This window comes from Rhopalosiphum padi, chromosome 1 (genome assembly GCF_020882245.1).
Source record: "Rhopalosiphum padi isolate XX-2018 chromosome 1, ASM2088224v1, whole genome shotgun sequence".
Taxonomy (NCBI): Eukaryota; Metazoa; Arthropoda; class Insecta; order Hemiptera; family Aphididae; genus Rhopalosiphum; species Rhopalosiphum padi.
The window spans coordinates 18287307-18310488 of record NC_083597.1 but is presented as its reverse complement, the minus strand read 5'-3'; the positions used below and the strand labels follow the sequence as shown (position 1 = coordinate 18310488).

Below are 23182 nucleotides of genomic sequence, written 5' to 3'. Positions count from 1 at the left end.
TTTTCTGATTATTTTTACTTTTTCGGCCAGTCTCGAAAGTGAAGTTTGATTTTTTATAATAATATAAAGATTTATTTTTATTTTTTATTTTTTAGTTAAAAACTTTTCTTAATCATTTTGTTTCAATATTTTTTGTAGTCTTTAATTATATTATTTTTAGCACAGTTAGAAATTATGTCTAGTTTCTACTTTATCATGTAAAAAGAAAGTTTTTTTTTATTAAATATTTTTGCTCAAATTTAAGTTTTTTAAATGCTTATTTGAGTGCTTATTTTAAAGATTTTAAGTGCTTTAAATACCGAGCCCTGCTAATGAGCAATTTACATATTTTCTACGAATTTTGTGGTGATATATTGTCTGACATAGACTTTCTGCTCGTACGTACTTATATCTTTATTTTGTGCAAATCACCAAACTCATTGGAAAATACAGTATACATAATTATAAATATTAAAATAGCTATAGTTACACTAGTTAGGCATAAATTTGAAATTTGTCTCTAGAAATCACAGAGATACATAAATAAACTTCGCTTGAAAATGACATTAAGGGAAACGATGACATTCATTCATTATTTTTCACTTATGGTACGGTTATGGTTAATACCCATTGGGTATTGGTGACGAACAGGGTTGGCCTGGGTACCTAAGGGCTCAGGCAGGAATTATTTTCTGGAGCCCAATAATAATTTTATACTGTATTTTTGGGTAACACAGTACAGCCAGTACAGGGGCCCAGGAAATATAATACAGCAAGGGCCCAGGCAGGAATCCCGGCCCTCCGGCCCTGGCCAGGCCGACCCTGGTGACGAAGTTTGGTATTTTTACTTGGTTTTTATTAAAATGATTGATATTCTTTTATCATGTAGGTATACTGATGGTACAATATCATATTTAAAACAATTATAATAATTCAACACAATTCCATGTGCATAAGATTTTTTAATGATACGCTAAAACCGATACATCACTTTCTAATTCACTATTCTTCTATTATTCAACAATCTAGACCACATAGGCATTAGTGGTGTTTTAGGTTTGAGGGAAAACATAAACATTGAAGATGTGCGTATGCACGATGTGTGCACGTGAAAAAAAACAATACAAATTAAATACAATTTAAGTAAATATAAATAATATAATCATAATATACTGTACTACTGTTCAAAAAATTATAGTATAAAACAAACACATACTTGCGACACTTGATAAATAAACTGATAATTTTAACTCAACAATTAGTAACTTACAACACTTTTTAATTGGTTATTATGTATGAATATTTTTATTTTTTAATTTAACCAGTATTACTATTTCTATAAAGTGTATTATATACATCATGAAGAAAAAAAACATCGATGATTAAATAAGAATATTTTATTTTATTTCGAACTAAAAAAAGGAGCTAGTTCATTTTCATAAGGAACGACCAGGGAATGAATTTTTTTATTTTTTAAGGAACAAGGAACAGAATGAATTCCTTTTTATAAGGAACTTGCCAAACACTGAATATTACAATATTGAATATTGAATATACTAATATATAATGTACAAATACTGGCTTCAACCTATCATTTCAATCCACGACATTTATAAGTGACGCACGCCAAACTGCTACAGACGCTACAGTATTCTATTTCATTCACATTCCTCATCGACATTTTGAAAATATTGGCCTTTAAATTTTCATCTTTGAAAATAAATGAAAATCACACGGAATTAGGCCTGGAAAATAAAAGGGTTGTGGGAATGTCGTGTTTGTAAAACTAGTAAACGACAAAGAAAATGTTCTTACCTTTAAGTTTGAGAATAGGTTATTTCATTCATCTAGTATTTAAGTACACAAAATTAGAACTGTTCAGTGTTCAATGTGTATTTTGATATAGTATATAATGCATTTGGGAAACGGAGACGACACATGCGTAAGGTAGTACGACGCCTCTTAAGACATCGTTACTAGATATTTATTTGTTTTAACTTCGTGAAAATTGCCTCAAATTCAGTGGCGTATTTAGGGGGAGAGGAAGTGGGGGAAATCGTCTCGGCGCCAAATTGTAAGTCTCTTAAACGGACGCCGCGTTAGAAGTTAAATTTTTATTTTTTTTAAGGGGGAAAAAAGGACGAGGGAAGGGGGTGACAACTCTCCCCTAGCTTTTCTACTGGTTAAAATAATTATATTCAAATTAAATATTCTAAAATCCCAAAAATCATTATTGGTACCAAGGTGCATTGATATTTGATATAGGTAATACATAGTCAGTAGGAAAATATTTCTTTTTTTTTTAAAGATTGTGAATTTTATCCAACTTTGAAGAGAATTATTATTATTTGTATGACTATTCCAACAACTGAACAACTTGTAGTATAGAAAGGACATTCAGCAAATTACGTCGTATTAAAACCTGGTTACGTTCAACAATGTGTGAGAACCGTTTATCAGGATTATGTATGTTAAGCTTACATAGAAAAAAAATCGAAGAACTTAATTTATCTGAAAAAGTTATTAATGAATTTGGAAAAATAAAATAAAATTACAATTTATGTTCAATTAGTTAATATAGTTACTATACATCTATAAGTGTAAAATATAATAGGTATTAATTATTTTATTACTTTTAACATTTTTTATAAATAAACCTAATACATTTAACATTAATAGAAGTGTTTGATTATGAATAAAAATTAAAGCTATCCCCAAGGCCGTAACTGAAATAAAATTTCGGGGGTCCAACATTTTTTTAAAATATAAATGCTGAAAAGTTTTAGTCAATTAACTATATTTACCACTAAATTATTTCCACTTTTAAAAATTTCGGGGGAGGGGGGCGGACCCCTTTGGATCCCTCCCTAAGATACGGTTTTGGCTATTCCCCCCTGAAATTTGACCTACGGGCGCCCTTGGGCCTTTCACCGTTTATTTGGTATCCCATTGTTCATCGTTTGTAGTGATGGATTTGCTGTTTCTTTAATAGCATTTCTCTCTCCAGTGTGAGTTATTAATATGACTGGCAATGGCTATATCATCATTCATCAGCGATTAGCGAATCCTATACTACTTATACCATTACATGGAACCTGTCTATTGTTTACTATACTGGGCATGGCTTGTAGTCTGTACTTATCTAGTTACAATAAATTATAGTTAGTAGGTAGTTTTATTAGTTATTGTACACCAATAGAATGACAATTATTTTTAGGTTTAATGGCATTATACTATACTATAGTTATAGTAGTATACTAGTAGGGTATAAACACTATAAACCAGCGTTTCCCAAAGTGTGTTACATGGAACCTAAGGGTTCCATGCGACAATTTCAAGTTTTGCCAGGTGTACCTATGTCATTATTGAGAAAATTATTTTATATTATATTTGGATTATTTATATTATTAAAAATTATTTAAAAAAAGAGGGCTCCACAAAACATAAACTATTTATCAAGGGTGCTGCCGTAGTCGTAAAAGTTTTGGAACCGCTGGTATAAATAATTAAATTCAATATTACTAGTGAATATTTTATGTTTATTTTTAGATATATAATAATTTTACACAAATACAAAAACCGTAATTTGACATGCTACTCTAGATATATATATAGGTACATGGTTTTATGGTAAAGGTTTATAATATTTATTATAGTATAATAATAATAATAATAATAATAATGTTATACATTTATACTTCATTATACAGAAAAAATCAATAAAATACAATTTATTTACAGGATAGCCAATATTCAATCATATACATCTAAATAGTTACACAAAAAATATTACAATTGCTAATTATTAAATAATTAAATCTTATTATCATAAGAATTTTCAGAAGAAATTTTGTAATTAAATTTATTTTCATAGGCGATAATAATATTGTATTAAACATGAAATTGTTCATCCACAAAATGTATCATATTAATAATTGTTAAAAATAAGTGTAGTTTTACACAAATAAGTTGATTTATATATAATATATATTCATATAATACTTGAAAATACAATCACTACAAACTATTGCACATATAGGATAATATAAATATAATACAAATCTTTTAATTTTTTTTTGTTTTATTTTTTTATTTTTTTTGTTTTTTTAATTCTGATATTTATATAATATAAATTGTTTTAGGTCAAAAATTCAAGAAAAAAAATTACAGAGACAAAGTTTTTAATACAAACACATTCAGTTAAAAAAATTATAGAATGCATTATTGCACTGTGGATCATTGCCAAACTGGTTATCTACCGGATTTTTCCGTTCTTCAACCATTGGTGATTGTCTACATGCATCTGCATATGTTGACATACCCTGATATTGAGGAGATAATGCCTGACGATCACCATTCATTGGTAACATTATATTGCCATTAGGTTGTGGTTGTGCTTGTCGTTTATATAGCGGTGTACGATCGATTTGTTCAATATTTGTATGTTGTTGACCGAGTGTAAACTGATTACCTAATGGTTTATACATATCATCTGATCCACTACCATCTAAATGTGGAACTCCCTGTAAAATATTTTTTAAATTTAGTTAAAAAGTATTTTTTTATAATAAATTTAAATTTACCTGGGATGGATTCCCAAAACCATTATGATTGATTTGCTGTTTTTGATTTTGCTGTTGTTGAATCAAAATATTTAACAAATCATCAGGAACTCTATTTCCAATTTCTGGAGGAGGTACATTCATCTGCAATGGAATATTTGGTGGTGGTTGTTGAATAGGCGGTGGCTGTTGGATAGCTGACTTTTTGTACTGTGTTTGAGACCGTAGTAGTTCGATAAACCTAAAATATGAAAGAAATTAATATTGAAGTAATTGTTTAGAATTAGATTCTACAAATACTTTTGTCCCATTAAAGCACCGCCATTATCAGTGAGAAATTTCAGCCACTCTACTTGTTTTGTCTGAGAAGTCATCATTTCTTCTATACTAATGTTATGCGGTAACATACCCTAAAATGAAATAAATATCAGATAGTATATTTTGTTTAAGTTTTTTTTTAAGAATTACTTTCACGAGTAAAAATATACCTCAAGCATTGATCTATCATTGTTACGTTGTGTTTGTTGTGCTGTAATTGTTTCAGCATGTTTATTGTTCACATCAACCATTGACCTAATATTGAAAGGTTGCACCAGTGAAGGATGTTGCATTGCAAATGGTTGTAGTGATGACATATTCATTTTGTTGAATTGATCTTGAAGTCCCATTAAATTGGCATTTGGTACAATCATATTTGGAGAAGGCAAGTTTACAGGAGTCACTCCAGTAGAATTCTGGACAAATTGAAGGTCAGCATGCCCATTTTGAACTAAGTGAACTAAACCTGGGTTACGCGGAGGCACCAAACCAGGTGGTGGTCGAATTTCTTCATCGTTTGGTTTTTGTATTGGTGGCTGGAGTATAGGCCTCGGAAAAATATTTGGAGCAGTTGTTGTTAGTGGACCAAGTGGCCACATTTGGGAAGGATTTATGATTGGTTGTCGTAAAGAAATAAAAGCTGGTGGAGGTGGTTGAGTAATAGAAGGTATATACAATGGGAATGGAAATATGGGCGAAGAAAATAAAGGTGGCGGTTGAGAAAACCTTATAGGTGGTGGTGGTATAGCCGCATTAAATGTTGCTAAAGATTGAGGAATCTTTATATAAGATTCTTGCTGGTAACGTCTGGGTACAAATTCTGGGGCCAAAGGGTTTAAAATATATGATTTCTTTAATTCAAGGTTATCTAACAAATTCCGTAAATGAATCCATGTGATACCATTAAGACTATGATTTTCATCACATATTTGAATGAATCGTTCCCAAACTTTTCTACATCGTCCAATTGAACAAAGTGCTACAGGGTCTCCAACCACTGCAACAAGACTTTGTGCACGGGTAATAGCAGTGTTTAGCAATTTTGAGTTAGATAAAAATCCATAGTCCATATCATCCATGCCAAGTTTATTTATACCACTGTTAGATTTCTCACCACCTCCTACATTATTGGCCAAACATGTCCGTCTAGTACGTACAGTACTCAGAAATATTGCTCTGAATTGTTTGCCTAAACATTAAATTACCATTAATTTATATTTTAACTTATGAATTTGTAATACATTATGCAAAAATAATTTACCTTGTACGTTGAGTACTCTTTCAACAGATATGCCACCCATACGTCGTTTACGTAATTCTGATCTAATTCTGAACACTTGATCTGAATAAGGAGTCATAATACCAATTGAATGTTCATCAAATGCTCCCCATGCAACTGGCCAATTTTTTCGTAATTCAGATACCCGTTCAACAACTTCATAAACTTCAGCATTATTGTAAAATGCAGTTGAATTACTATCTTGTATGTCTTCACCACGAGTTGTAAAAAATGTCAAAGGATATAAACTATCATGTTGTGGTTGATTACCTTTGCTTACGAGTTTTTGTTCATAAAACAATTCAGATGTGAACTAATAAATAAATAAAAATTAATAAACAGACTTCTACCAAGATCATAATCAAACATACATGTATTATGGCTTCATGTGCTCTGTAATTTTCACACAATAATATTTTAGAAGCAAATTGTCCAGGATAGTGATCATAAAGCCGTTCTAGTAATGATACATGTAAATTCCTTTCTTTTGCAAATTTTGAAAAAATTTCTGGACTTAGCTAAAATTTTAATAATTGGTAAATAAACATATAAATTTTTCTTTTTGCTCAATTTTCATTTTCATTTAAAATTACCTGCATGTGATCTCCAGCTAAAACAATTCGTGTGTCAGTATTAGCAAGTGCCAATGGCATGATAGCTTCACACTCCATAGCTTGAGCGGCTTCATCCAAGAGAATATGGGTAAAATGACCTTCAAAAATAAGTTTGTTTAGTATCATTGTGTGATAAAATGGATAAGAAATATACCTTTTTTCAACCCAACAGATGACAAAAACATAGAAATACTTAATGTCACCACTATCACTCGATAATTTAAGATTTCTTCTAGTGTTGGTAGTCTAAATGAACCATTTTGATCCAAAATACAATACTATAAAGAAAAAAAGAAATTGAGTAGGTTTTCAAGTACAACATTATAATTTCAATCATGTTATAAATTATAATCTATTACTGTAATAGTATAATATGTTACCAAAGACAAAATAAGAACACAGGCATTATAAGTAATTCAATAGCAGAATAAAATGGTTAAATAATTTTTAAAAAAAAATGAGGGATTGGCTTTTAAAATGAAATATTTTATTTTAATAGTTAGTAGTCTGGACATTTATACATATATAGAGATACCACATTTAACACACACTTCATTAGACAACATCATCATCTATGGATAAATTTGGGAATCCTAGGTCATTAAAAAAAAAAAAAAAATGTTAGAATTAATATTTTGGAAGATAAAGAATGATTAAAATTATAAAAATGTATAGATTAAAATGTTGGTTTATATTTGAATTTAAAATATAGAATAAAAGGGAAAATTAAAAGTGAGATAACCAGAAATCATATTTAATTTTTATCTAGATATATTAATTCATTTAAAATACCCAAGTCATATTAAATATTTAAGTCTATAATGGTGTTTTGAGAAATATTATCATCCATTTTTAAAACATATTTATAGATGATAGATTTTATCACCTTTTGAACAGTACTGTGAACAGTGGACACCCAACGCTTGTGATAATATATCCTTAATGGTTTTGCTTCAGTATGTCCATCCTCAACATATGGATGCAAATAGTCTTTTATATATAAATCTGCAGCACTATTTGAATGAGTACAAACTAAGATTCTTGTATTATCTTGTAATAATGTTTGTTTAATAGCTTGAGCTAAAGTATAAGTCTTGCCTGTACCAAATGGACCTAAAAAACAGATATATTTAATTAAAAAAAAAACTATTTTCATTATTTTATAAACAAACCAATAATTAGTATTGGGGGTAAACTAATGTTTGTAGGAGTTGTGATAGCAATAACAGCTTCTCTTTGTTTTACATTAAGTTTTTTGTCAATTATTTCTACCCATTGTCGTTTTGGACTCCATGGTATAATTGGTTCCAAAAATGTGTCAGGAAAGATAATTTTGAAGTCAGCTATATGATCAATCGCATAATGCCATTCGCAGTATGGTATTCGGTTTAGTTGAAATTGAACATCAAATTTTACATTTGTATCTGCTTTAAGACCAAGACCAGTAACAGTATTGGCAGATAGTCTAAGATATATAACATTTTTTCCTTTATCTTCAATTTGTGCTTCATGAACAGTTCGCTTTTCATCAGATGATTTTTTGTCTAAAATAAAATTACATTCTAAATATAATAATTTAAATATTATAGAAATAAAAAGTTCTTACCTTTAGATGGAGAAAGATATACAGTGGTACAATTATTTAAAATTAACCTTCCAGCTGAAGTGTCTTCAGATACATCGGTTCCAAGTTGTAATAATGCAAACAACTCATTATTATGAGAATATTTTGCTGTACTAGCTGCAACACCACTAGGTGAAAGTAGATAGCAGCTAGCCAATTGCAATTTTGCAGTTAAATTGTATCTGGCCACCTAACATCAAAAGATTACATTATTTACATCAACATAAATACAATTAAATAACAACTAAAAAAAAAAATATCATACTTGTTCATAACGTGCAAGTTCTTCAACATATAATAATTCATGAATTCTTGCTCTATAATTGTTCCTTGTAAGTTTTTTCTCTGAAATAGTGGTATGAGTCAAAGAAAATGTTGAAGGACAAGGTGCAGCATAACTTAATAGTAAATTTTGCTCTCTTTCCCTATCATCCTGCACTTGAGTAGGTCCAATTGATGATTGAAACTCCACAATATTTGAATTATTTGGATTCCATCGTTCCATTGAAGATAATATTAACTCTTTGTGAATTTCTTTGACTTTACCACAATCTGTCACAGGTATAACATCTACACAAAGATGTTTAACCAGAACAGGACCAAGACCAAAATCAAACACTACTGCTTGTCTAAAGGTTCCATAAATATTTGTTGTAAAATAAACTTTAATCTGATGTCTTAATTTGGAAGACAAAGATTGAGAAACAGGATGTTGAGCTTGAGATACCCATTCTTGATCATTTGGTGGTTCCATATCGAAAGCAACTTGTTGCAAACCATTATCAACCAAAATATGTGTTAGAGAAAAATGATTACGATAAGTATCTTGGAGTAAAGCCACAGCTTGAAGAGATGAAGTTGTTTCTAGGACAAATGTCCATTCACGGTTACTAGTTTTGGATTCAACAGTAGTTACTAAATCACAATCATGAGACTCAACAACACTATCCAAACTTTCACGCATAATTTTCTCCGGATTTGTTGACTGTACCCACCTATAAGAGTATTAATAACAATATTAATACTGATAAAATCTATTTTTAATTAAATATTTTTTAAATTATTATTAATTTACCTTTCTAATAATTGTTCTGTATAAGATTTCCCATAAAGCTTATTCTCACTTGCACGTTGTAGTTTCATTCGTCTATACTCAAATCTTTCTTTCCATTCAGTTAATTCTTCCATGCCATGTGCTTCAACACACTGAGCACCATACTTGCAAGAATTTTCTGTTCCTTCTCCTTCCGAAAAAGCTTCACATAAGCTAAAATTTAAGCTCATTAATAAAGTGAAAAATCAACAACTTAACTAGGTTCTCATACGTATAGCATTCAGAAGAGAATCCTCGTGGTGGTGGACGCCATTTCCAATCACGTCCTTCATCAGACATAATTACTGTTTGATGGTTTTCAGTCGCACAATGTGCCCGAAGCTGATTTTCTAAATGGAATGATATACCACAATATGTACAAGAATACCTCATTTCATTTTTCTGGGGAAATTTTAATTCTGTTTGCTTCTCTTTTCCTGAAAATCATGGTATTATCAATTATATGCACAGTTAAATAGTTGACATATTATATATAGTACATATTATATATATTATATACTTATATATATAAGTAATATAGAATAATTTTAATGCTGATTCAAAAACAAAATAGTTTTCTATTAAAAATGTATATATTTAGGTTTGACTGTAGATCAATTAGGTGGGCAGGTAAGTGGATAGCTATGAAATGCATTATTATTCATTATAGATTATTATTTTTTATTCTTATGATCAAAATAAAAAGTTTTATTGAATAATAATGATAAAAAAAGGATATTTTGTAATGTAGATAAGTTTACACAGTTTTTTTTTTACCTATTAATAATAAGATTATTAAATTTATACTAAATAAGTATCAAGAAAAATGAAAATATTTTAACAATAATTAATAGACATAATATATCTTTCTTTAAATTAATTTATTGTAAGTTTTCAAGTGTAGGATGACATTTATTACCTCTTTATGAAAAATACATGAGTAATAATTCATAATGTGGTTTTAAGTGGTTGGTATGGGACAGAATAACATCTTAAATAAATTATAAATTTAGTATTTTAATGTAACAAATAACAGTACCAAAGTAAATGTTTAAAAGAAAAGCAATGAGATTTATAATTTTTAATTCAAAAGAAAATATTAGTCCCTAGATTAAACTATTATATTTTTGAAGTTGAAATTTTAATTAATAATATAAATCTAATAAATTGAAATCAGTTTGAGTTTGATATGTATTATACTATTATTCCACTCTTAAAATGTAGTATCTATTATCTGGTTAATAAACAAATTTATGCTGGGTTACATAAAATATAACTATATTTTTAACTAATCAAAGGACACTTAAATATATTTTAATGACCCATGATTGTCCATTAAATAATTTAATTTGTATGTAACTCTCTATTAATGTAATAGTATATAGTAATTGATAATATAAATTACTATTTTAATAAATATCAACTTTAAAAGTTAGTTTTTTTTTTAAATATCTGATAATCTTTTAAAATAAACTTTTTGGAAATAAATAAGTTAAGAGGTAACAAGTAATATTTAATAAAAAATGTATTATTGATTGATGATGATAAAAGAAACTACTTAATACTTAATTTATCTTATAATATCATCAATAAATTACTCACTAGTTGGCTCTTGGAAAACTTCAGTGACTTTTGACTGATAATTTGTTCTTAAATCATAAGATTCACCATTATGCTTTGCTATATTAGAGTAACTCATACCGTTTTCATGTCCTAATGAGTAAACAATATTTGAATAAGTTGTAAAACAGAAACCATATGTTATAATGGTAAATTGTTACTTACCAGCTCCATTAAACCGTTCAAAGAATTGGCTGTTTCTCTCAAAATGTTGTATACCATTATTTTCATTACTAGATGATTCAAATAGTTGGCCAACCATTTTCTCATCATCAACTAGTTCAACAGGATGCTTTCTATTCCTTCGACTTTGCTCCCTTACACCAGTAGCAATCCAAGAATCTAGTCTGTCTCCAAACAGCAGATCCTCATTGATCTGGTTCAACTGATCTTCTAATGTCTGTACTGGTGTAGGGATGTCTTCTTTTGACATACTCCACACTAAGCGCACAGTGTCCAACATTTTTTTGGCCTCACTACTATTGTCTGACCTCACCACCCATTCCAAGGCAGCTTGTTCTGCTTCGCCATATCTTTTCAATGCAAATAGTGCATTGACTAGATTACGACGCACACGTGAGCTATATGCATTCTCATCGTCTGTCAACATAGATATGATGTGTCGGCAATCATGAATAACGTCGTCATATTTTTTCAATTCCAGACTGCACTGTGACCGGCCTAATAGATAGCCAACAAACCGCTCGGATGGCAAGCTTTTGGCCACTGCATTTTCCAACAACTGGTCGAAACAGAAAAACGCGTTGCTCCATTGTTTATGGTTCAGGTACTCGATGGCTCTGTGCTCGACCTCAGCGAAATTGGTCTCCATGTATGAGCAAGAGTGTAAGAATTTGGTTGTCTACTGTCGTTTGACTTATGTGATCATAATTAATACAATTTTGTTCGTTTGCAATATAATTAATCATTTAGTTCTGAACATAACACACATTTAGGCGTAGGAAAAACATAAACAATGGATAAACTTCCCAGTTCCGCTTATCAATTAAATTTTTATTCTTATCAAGATAATTTTCTTTCCAATTTTAATATTATTGATGTTTTGGAAACCCAAGGAAATTGTATTAATCTTGTCAGTGTCGTCGGTGCCGTTCCTAACATCTGACTAGGGTTTTTCCCGCTCATTTTTAGCTTTGATTGATTATAATATTATGATGCGTGTGTGATAGACGATAGTACATAATATTATAGTATACTGCAAGTGTAAAACTCACTAAAACTATATGCTGCGAGTTTGCGAGACATTAGCGTCGAGTGGTTATTAGTTTATTACTTTATTTTATTAGTTTCTGATCTGACAAATTTCTGTAGACTGATCTCTGAGAAGTATTGCGCTTATAAGTAGTGATTAGTGAATACAGTGAAGTGAACAGTTAAGTGTACTTATTACTAGACTTGTAACAAGTCTTTAAAGTTCTAATATATTCAGTGTTCGTTAGTCGTTATCAAAATTCGTGCTTTTGTAGATCGTTTATAATAATAATATTAGTTGATGTATCGTATCAAAGGATACGTATTTTTTTTCTCGATTGTCCAGTGATATTTTACTGTCACCGATTACCAACGTATTTTATGGTCGCTTCCACTTAGTCAACTATTTAAGGCGCTTTACATATTTACCAGCAGTTTTTGTCTAATTCTAATATCATCATGCCTGAGCTTCTTGAATTCATAGGCGACTACGAAGAAACGAATTTTGAACGACCTTCGTTCAATTACGTTGACATGTCGTCCGTGTTTCACTTGAAGGATGTGAATTACACTAGACAGTTTGCACACATTTATGCTCACAGACTGGTGCAGATGAGAGACATTCTTCAGGCGAAAATACAACAAAAATGGGGTATGTAATATATTGTTCATAAGTTTTTATTCTTAACGTCTATGTTAATATATAAATTCCTGATGAAAAAATGCAGGTAAAAATGTCTAATGGAATAAATGTTCATTTGTATAAGTCTACAGAGCCCAGAATTGAATGTTATTGGTTCTTAAAGACTATTTAGTTAGGTATTATATATAACTATCAGTATTAGGAATTGAACCATAAATTTGCTGTAGATTATGATTATTACTTAAATAGGAAAGTTGTGAATCACCAATATATGGTGATTGGTGGAATCCCATGTGCATTTCAATTGACTAATAGTTGTCAATAGAAGTGTTGTATAAAAATAAATATATGTGTTAATGCATTGAATATGAATAGCAAAATTTCCCGACCCAAGATTTCTGTATATTATTGAATTTAAAAAGTAGTAATTATACGTACGTACTGTAGCATAATAATGAAAATATTTATTCGATTTTTTTTTATCAGACTTAAAACAATACTCAATAATATATTTAGTGCGATATAAGAAAAATTGAAATTGAAGTATAGTGGTGTGTGTATTATTATAACCAATTAATTAAATGTTATTTTAAATAATAAATGTAAGAAGTGTTTTCAGTAGGTGGTTTCTTCTTCACAAGATTTTATGCCATATCTTAAGCATTTTATACTACTCACATTCGGTACATTCCAATGTTTGTTTTAATTATGATAGTCTTCAATGTCTAAGGTTATTAGCCTTGTCCCTTATACGTCCAATGTTTTTATTTAATACAAAATGTTATAATGTTTGCTGATAAAAAACAATATTAGCTTGTGTAATTTATGTTACATATGTGATTTTTATTTTGATTAGGTGAAGCGTGTGATGTTTATAAATTATCCGAGTTACACGATAAAGTTGGTCAAGAATGTATTGTAATTGGCACATTATTTAAACATCAAGAACTAAAACCCAGCATTTTGAAGGAAATTAGTGAAGAAGTAATATAGAATTTATATTATGTACATCATAAATGTATTTAATTGTTGGTTAATGTTTATGTTTTTAGAACAATTTGATTCCTCAAGCACCTAGAACTCATTTTGTTTCTGACACAGATGAAGTTATTCTAGAAGATGAATTACAGAGAGTACCTTTAACATTTGATGGTTTGAATGGTGATAGTTTATCCTTAAAAAATATTATGACTGGATGTATTATAGCAGTAAAAGGTATTCCTCAAGATGGTGGAAAATTTGACGTACTAGATTTTTGTTGGCCCACACCATCGGTTGCATCTAAAAATCTCACTACTCAGAGTTCTGGGCATGATAGGTAAAGAGTTTATTGAATGAGTATATATATGTATTTAGAATCTGTTATTTAGTATAATGCTCTAAAAATCAAATTTATTTTTTGTAGGTTTCTTGTATTAATAAGTGGTTTAGAATTAGCATCTAATATCGCTACTAATTTTCAAGTACAACTATTTGTAGATTGGATATATGGTTTACTGGGTGATAAAAAAGAAAACAGTAAAGTCTCAAAAATTGTTCAAGTTTTAATAGCTGGTAATTATTTTTGTAGTGCAGAAATATTAATATTTTAATATTCAAATAATTTATTAATTAGGAAATAGCATACGTAGTACTCCAATGAAAAAGCCAAATTACCGAGACAAAATAGATGATTTTCCTCGAGACATTCAAGCAATTAAACAATTAGATGACATATTATTGCAATTAGCTGTAAGTATAATTTTATTTATTTTCACTATTTATATTTTAAAGGAACCATTGTATTTTTTAGTCAACTGTTGATGTCCAAATTATGCCTGGAGAATTTGACCCTACAGATAGAACATTACCACAACAAGCATTCCACAGATATTTATTTCCCAAAGTAAATATTAACATGTTTTTATAATTATTATTTATAAAAAATGTTTTTGGTGTTAAACCAGTTATCGCCATATTTTGGAATTATTCAGGATGTATAAAATAATACTAGGTTATTAGCGGTTATTGCACCAAACTTTGTATACCACTCATCTCTATTTGTATGGCATTAGCTTATTTAACGGGTGAAGATATCTGGTTTATGATATCTACTGATATGTCAATAAAATTATTCTTTATCAAAAATGTAAAAACACAAATTTGCCAGTTCATACACTTGACTTTAAATTGTTTTCTAAAATTATTAAAAATAAGTATTCTCTAGTTTTTAAAATTAAATCATAAAAATTGTTAATCATACTGGCAGTATACTCTTGTTACACATCACTGATAAGTGAATCTTGCTACTGTAAAGCAAACGTTTGGTAAAATAGTAATGCGAGTGTATTGTTAAAATAAAAAGTATTACAAACAAATTCTGACTGTTTTTGTATATGATTCATTATCTATTCACCATTTGTATAGGCTTCTGAATATTCAAGTTTACATAGAGTAACAAATCCAAATCAATTTGAAATTGAAGGCCATCTTATAATCGGATCATCTGGACAGGCTGTACAAGATGTCCTCAGATTTACAAGCTTAGAGGATCCAATTGATATTATGGATAGAATATTAGATTGGGGGCATCAAGTACCATCTGCACCAGACACAATTCGTAAGTACTGTCTGATTTATATTTAGGTTTAGTTTTAAATAAATTATATAAAAGAATTATTATTATGATTGAAATATTTTGTTATTTTGCATTTATCTTAGTATAATTTAAGACTTATATAAATTATTTTGATATTATTTATATTGGGTTGTAACAAAATAAAATTATATTTACATATTATAATAATGCAAGTTATTAAAACGTGGAATACCCTGAAAATATCCATGTCAATTGGAGGAAAAATAAGTCGTGAGAAAAATAAAATGTTTAGATAATAATAAACCTATTACTTGACACTATATGTATTTAATATATTTGTTTCTAAGTAAAGTTATATATTGTTTTTTTGGGCAATGTGCTGTTTCTCATGATAACCACTACTAATAAATATTAGATATTTTATTTATAGTTCAAAGTAAAATAATGAGCTTATACTAATAAATTGTTATTGTTAATAGCATGTTATCCATTCGAAGGACAAGATCCATTTATAATAAAAGAAATGCCAGATGTGTTTTTCGTATCAAATCAACAATCTTTTAAGACATCACTAAAAATAAATAGCAGTGGTAATTACTCATTTACATTAAATATTTGATTAAAAGGATGCTAAACCTATTATGTTGCCTCTATCTTAAAAACGTTACAGCAGAATCAATTTTGTGTAGAGTTTAAACATTAGGATATAAACTTAAAGGTGAAAACATCATCTGTGTTTTCTTATTAATTTTGTATATTTTAATTTTTAGGTAACTTTGAAATATTCAAAATATTATATAACATGCTTTAAGAGGACATCGCACCCAAATGTGTTGTCTTCGTCGTACATGCATACAATATAGACAAAACATGTTTACGCAGTCTGAGTAGAACTTGCTCAATTTTGGTTCTAGAGTATTACTCTATTATAAAATGTAAAGATGACAATATTTTGGAGGATAAGACGCTGTTTAAAAAAAAATTAAAATGTTGATAAGTTATAGGTCATTTAAAACTTTTGCTAATTCTAAAAAATAAATTATGATGAATGTTATATTGGGAATAATAGAAAATAACTCAGCGTCTTGCCTTCTGAAATATTGTTATCTTTAAATTTTAATTATATAATAGGTATATTTACTCTAGAAGTCTAGAAACAAGTTGATTGAGTTCCACTCAGACAGTGTAAACGTGTTTTGTCTATGTCGTACATATAAGACGAAGAATACATATGCGGGTGCGACATACTCTTAAAATTAAATATAATTCTAACAAGAAATTACTGATAAATTGATAATCTTTAAATTTGATCATTGGTTAAAAAAAATTTTGTTGTATTTAAACAACACAAAATTGATTTTACTAAAAAGATAAATTTTCTATGTTGAATGTTTGTAAGATAAAGATATGAATGCCACTTCTGAATTAAGATTTTTGATTAATTTAAGTTTAAAATGTTTTGTTTCAGGCAAACCTACTAGACTTATAAGCGTACCATCTTTTTCATCAACTCAAACTTGTGTTTTATTGAATCTCAATAATTTAGAATGTTATCCCGTATCATTTAAAACATTTGCCCCTTAATAACACTCTTACTCTTATTTAATATTATAAAGAAGAAAAATAAATGCTATATATTATATATTTTACATAATTAATAATCACATATTTTTACTACACATTTAAAGCAAGTTGGATTTCTTCAGGAGTCAAAATATTCAATGATGAAAGTGCAGCTAGAAGCTGATCCCGTGAACATCCAATAAAGTTCTGCTTTAAAAATACTGGAAATCCACGGTAATGATCACCCAATGTATATAGAGGAATCCTAATTGTACCAAGCACCTATGAAATTAATTAAAATTATTTAAAGTTTTTTAATTAATAAAATAATAATATAATTAATTACTTCATTCCCATAATCTCTAGCAAGTAAAGCTCGTTTTTCAATTTCAACCAATTCAGTCATATTAACTTTTAATTTATAAAAGTGTAAAGCTAGATTTTTTTTCTCGCTCCAATGAGATATTACATGATCATCATGACTGACTGAATGTATAGTGGTATCCAAATTCATTTCTTCTGCCATTTCTCTATTAACAGCAGTAACAAAATCTTCACCAGCATCAATTAGTCCACCAGGAAATCCAAAATATCCATCATATCGTAATTGCATCTAACATAACACCAAAAAAATTTTTATTTTAAAATATTGAAATTTACTTAGTGTTTCAATAACTTACAAGAATTGAAGCGCGAGGATTGTAAATATTAAATACTTTTTCATTGTTTTCTGCATATATTAAACAATGAGCAGCCTGAGTTGAACATGCATACTTTTCACTGGATATTTGTGATTTTGGAATGACTATAAACTCATTGGGTTCAGGAAGTCTTCCAAAAGCTTCAGTATTGCCCAACCATCCCCATGTACGATCTCCAGTGGAAGTCATCACTAATATTAAAAAAATACCATACAATTAAATATGGTTATTGCTTAAAACATTGGGTTAGTCTGCAGAAATATTTTTTATCTTATCTAATCAACAATACACTGTTATTTAGCAACCACTTGCATCATACAAAGAAATTATAAAATATGTTAATGAGTTTGGTCTTTGATAAAAGGATTACTTAACAGTTAAGTTTAGGTTAGGTCCTTACCTAACCTATTAATTAAAAATCTAAATTTAAAATATTTATCTATTAGTCTGTGTTTTTCTAACACAATTCACAAAACCAAAAATAACAAAGGTAATACAACTGGTATTTTTTTTTAAATGTTATGCATTATTTTAGATAATAAATATTCAAAATAAAATATTACCAGAATTGTCATCGGAGTATAAAGAATTGATCAGACAACAATTATCTGGAGGTCCCGAGTAATCTAAATTGTCAAAAAAATAAAAATATATTTATACTTATAAATATTTTAATAAGTGTTAAAACAACTAGTAAACATTTAATGATTAATGAAGTACTAACTAATCTGATATAATTTTTATATCATTATCTCTTGAAATGCATTTACAAAATTATAAAACTATGTAATTTAAATACAGTAGAAGCTGCTTATATAACACTTTTTGGACTAATATGAAATAAATCAATTAATTGTTAGTTTTAATAAGCGATCAAATTAATTTGTTATGAAAAAGAAACATATAGTTTAAAAAAAATATAATATCTACTATGAAACAAAATGAATTTATATGCATTATATGTAAAATATGTATCTATCGATGTCTATTATTTGTGTCAAGCAACTTGATGACCATACTTTTATAAGATTAATGTTGCTTAAAGCCTTTTTCATTCACATGGTGCTAAACTGCTCTCTTAAGAACACTAAAAGCTTCCACAATTTATTTGTTAGATGAGTGTGCCTTGCTGTTTTCTTCCTCATTATCAGTATCAGCCTGTTAAATTGTCTAAAGATTCACAACAACATTATAGATTTCTTCTGTTGCAACATCGAGATGTGAGTCAACACTTTTGTCTCCTCAATTACTTTATTTCACGCTTCCTTTGCTAAATGAATAGCATCAAGCGTGTTTATTTTTTTGCTATATTGTTAGCTTGTAAGGAATAAGTCATGGAGACCATTATTAATTACTGTAAGAACTTTTCCTACATGCACATTGTTGAATGATTAAAATTGTTTGCTGATATTAAGAAAACTTTATTATAGGTTTCTATTATTGAGCTCTGTCTTAGTTGATCAGTCAATTTTTGAAAATTGCTGCAGTCAACCAAGCGTTGTTTGAACAGATGTTCTTCCTTATCTTCCAACATTGAAACCATTTTTCTATTGCTACACAATTGTCTTTTCCCATTTTTTTTTGTCAGGTCTTCTGCTTTTTGACATACCAGTGGTCCATTAATTAATACAGGCATCTTTTCTCTTCATTTGGTATAACATTTTTTTAACATTTTATCTATAACATCTTTTCTGACTACCTCTGTTATTTTCCAATGTTGTGCATTCAATTTTCAAACGATCTTTCAAAACCCTATTCTATGTAGAATGAAAAACATTTAATCAAGAGCTGCGGTATCATATAATAAACTAATTATGCGAATCATATTATATGACTTGAACAATTTTACTTATATCCTAAAATTAATTCTCGTAATTTAGAATATTTTAGATTTTTAGAATAATGAAAGATTAACTATTTTTACATATGTACACCGAAGCTGAACTAAAACAGTAACAGTAGAGATCATATAATATAGTAAATATTTTATTTATAATAATGAACAGAAAAAAAAAATTAAATTAATTGGACAAGTGGAATTCAGTATCGATACGTAATAACGTATCTTAAAGATAAGATAAAGTAGTATATAGGTCCTAATTGTTTCAATAATGTGATTGTATCGATTACCTGTATTCCTAATAAGCAGCTTCTACTATAAATAAAAATATACTAAAATTAATTTATATTTATACTAAAATCTAATATTATTTTAATCTCTATAAATTAATCAACCATTATTTCAGTTTCATAATTTAATTTCAAATATTAAGTGTTTATAGGAAATCTATTACACATGCTTACCAATTAAATTGATAGATGGAATTGCATAGGGTTTTAATTGCATAGAATTTTCATGGAAACATTTTTCATGAAAATGGCTTTTACATATTGTTATATTTAAATATAAGTCCGTGTCATACATTGTACTTAATCCGGTTCTTTTTGACCATAAATGCAATAAACGTTTATCGCCAAATGGAAAATTATAAAGTGGTAGTCCTTTCGGTGTTCTACAGTTCGGAACAAAGCAAACTGGGTCATTACATTCCCTATAAAATAAATTTTTATTCTTTTGAATATTTCAAAATTAAAGTAAGAAAAAAAATGATTGTCAAAAAGAAATAACACACTTAACTATATAATGAATTTATAAGAGATATCTTATTTTAAGAAGCACCTATGAAAAATTTGTTATTGACTGAAATGGATAATCTTTTTCTTAACAATTTAATTTTAGACTGAGGCATGAATAAGCATTGATAATCATCATTTGAACATTTACCACTCGGATTATTTTTTGTTAGCAAGAGCTAAGAGCTTTATATTTTTTTTTGTTAATAAGTAAATTTTTACTACCAACTCAATGTGTAGAAAAGAAAAATACTAAAGACACAGTACAATTTAAAAAATACATAACCTGTGTCATGTATTCATGAATATATAAAAATATATACACAATGGCATAGAAAGATCAAGAAATGGTAACATAGAAGTAAGAATAAAATAAATAGTATGATTGGATTGTTAGACAAAGAAAAAACCATTAGGATATTTTAGATTAAAGTGAAGATGTATATTTAATTGATTAATTGCTTGTAGAAGATGCAAGTCTAATTTGAAATTTTATTTTATTTTATATTGATACAATATAATTGTAGTAATAATAAATATTGCATAATATTTGTTTATATTGTCTAGGCAAGACCACATCATTTGTAACATAAACATTAGATTATAATTAATATGACAAATATAAATTGAGTTGTTTTTTTAATAATATAATCAGCAGTAGCAGATCCAGGGGACAATCCCCCCCGTTCTCTCAAAAAAAAAATTAGTTTGAAGTCCCTGATTTTAGTTTCTGACGTAATTATACTTCAAGCGTAACAAAATTATGGTGATATATTTTTTTTTTACTATTATAAAAAATAATTTTTTTTTGTTCTGTATGAGACTGTGGAAAGTAACATATGTATGTACCTAATAAATACTTTATCAAAATTAATGTGTGCCCTTTAAAAAGCCCCCCTCCTGTTATCTTGGTCTAGATCTGCCCCTGATAATCAGTATGTCACTATATTATAAGATAAAAAAAAATCAAAAACACTTAGTTTAATTGAAAATTAACAAATTATATTAACAAAAATTCTATTTTGTTGTTAACTGTCTTATCTTCCTAATGCATGGAGTGACAAATGTTCAGGTGACAATAAATGTTGAATTGTCTTCATACTGATAATAATAAATTTTACGTTTATAAGAATTGTTTTATTAAATCATGAAATCAATTCAAAGCTTACTCAAGATTTTTTGAAATTGAATCATTATCTTTATCGTCATTTTTCCATTTCAAATTATATTGCTTAAAAATATTTTTTACTAACATACGTTCATCTGTATTCATTATAGATTTATTAACATTACCTTGTTCTTATCTATATTAACAAAAAAATAAATAATACATACAAATAAAATCTTACGTAATGGTAAGAAAAAACATACGTGCTGATTGTATGAGTTGTTTGAGGTAATGTTTTAATGACTTTTTTTCTTGATTGTTTGGCGTTTAAATTACCTAAGACTTTTGATTTTCTCCTGAAACATTAGATTATAATTTATAATAACATCAAAATATCAAATACTCATATGTAATGCATTTTTAAACCATTTATTAAATATATGGGCCTGTGTTCGATTGAATAATATAAAAACAATAGAACATAATAATGTATTAGTAGTATTCAAATCCATAATACATCTGGTTGCTACTTTACTTTCCAGAATCTAAAACTATGTATATTTAATTTAAACTTACTTATGATTTGAATTTGAACTATCTGCAAAAATTGAAGGAACTGCACTGCATAACAAATCTGTTAATTTAACTCCAGATATTGACTTTTTGTAATCATTTTCGGTAAAATGTTCACTGCAAACATTGAAATGCTTAGTAGGGGTCCAATTATCGACTTTTAATGCTTTTAACCATTTATCAAGTAATTCTGGATCATGCAAAGGAAGTCTGAAATATAAATGTGAAATTAATATAAGTACATTTTTCATTTAAATTTTAAATAATAATAATTTTACATTATTTGATCAATTCAAACAATTTATCAATCACACTGATTATAGTATTAAACAGTTATTTGGTTATTAGTAACCAAAATAAAAATAGAAATTGGATAATGATCTAAATGATCTAATTAAAAATTTGCATTCTAAAAATGTATAATCATTTTGTATACATATGAGTAATGGGTTTTTCCATGTATAATGTATAAATATACCCATAATTATGGAACAAGATAATGATTTTAAAATAATTTTTGTTTCGAGTTCTTGAGTTTTGTAGATAATCTTTATTTTAACATTAATACGACGTGTTATAGAATATAAATATTATTAATTATTATATATAATATATACCTTACCGATGAAATATAATTCCATTTCCTTTTATTAATTTGTTCTCACAGTTTTGAACCGTACAGCTTAAGACCATATTATCTGTTGCTTAATGGTAAAACGAAACCGAGATTTTTAAGCACAATATATGATTGATTTGTTTAAAATATTAATCATAAAGGCTATATATTATATAACTAAATAATAAATTAAATATCGTTATAAATGTCGTAAAATAGTAGAGTACTGACACACCATGATACACACCAACACACTACACAACTATAAACTGTTTGTTTCTTATAGTGCGTGGTCAGCGATAACTCAAATTAAAGCCTGTTATCAATAACATAGATACCACGGTTAAAACCTTTTGACCATGATTGCTGATATGATTATCTAAAAATATATAAAGAAATCACGATTGGTGAAATTTTGCAGGCGAAGGCCATAGATAATGTATCTATGATGGCGCCAACTTTGTG

The 23182-nt window shown here is 28.1% G+C and overlaps 3 protein-coding genes across 3 annotated transcripts; 1 reads left to right on the top strand and 2 right to left on the bottom strand.

Moving 5' to 3' along the window:
* Positions 1-3497: 3497 nt before the first annotated feature.
* On the bottom strand, positions 3498-12084 carry LOC132931953 (probable helicase with zinc finger domain). Its single transcript, XM_060998075.1, has 16 exons — positions 11255-12084; positions 11072-11182; positions 9702-9906; positions 9452-9643; positions 8642-9371; positions 8359-8566; positions 7925-8296; positions 7639-7865; positions 6907-7030; positions 6732-6850; positions 6510-6656; positions 6121-6451; positions 5030-6048; positions 4842-4951; positions 4563-4782; positions 3498-4502 (listed from the first exon to the last, which is right to left on the bottom strand). The coding sequence occupies exons 1-16, from the start codon at positions 11919-11921 to the stop codon at positions 4176-4178; spliced, it is 5109 nt and encodes a 1702-aa protein (XP_060854058.1). The 5' UTR covers positions 11922-12084; the 3' UTR covers positions 3498-4175.
* A 136-nt stretch (positions 12085-12220) lies between these two features.
* LOC132931955 (DNA polymerase delta subunit 2) lies at positions 12221-17203 on the top strand. The gene is made up of 9 exons (XM_060998077.1): positions 12221-12953; positions 13801-13928; positions 13997-14262; positions 14350-14498; positions 14560-14675; positions 14737-14829; positions 15351-15543; positions 16002-16112; positions 16991-17203. Exons 1-9 carry the CDS (start codon positions 12761-12763, stop codon positions 17104-17106), a joined length of 1365 nt encoding a protein of 454 aa, XP_060854060.1. The 5' UTR covers positions 12221-12760; the 3' UTR covers positions 17107-17203.
* On the bottom strand, positions 17147-23001 carry LOC132931956 (uncharacterized). The gene is made up of 8 exons (XM_060998078.1): positions 22724-23001; positions 22105-22311; positions 21792-21884; positions 20091-20338; positions 18350-18412; positions 17766-17977; positions 17432-17698; positions 17147-17367 (listed from the first exon to the last, which is right to left on the bottom strand). The coding sequence occupies exons 1-8, from the start codon at positions 22792-22794 to the stop codon at positions 17197-17199; spliced, it is 1332 nt and encodes a 443-aa protein (XP_060854061.1). The 5' UTR covers positions 22795-23001; the 3' UTR covers positions 17147-17196.
* Between the last annotated feature and the right edge of the window lie 181 nt (positions 23002-23182).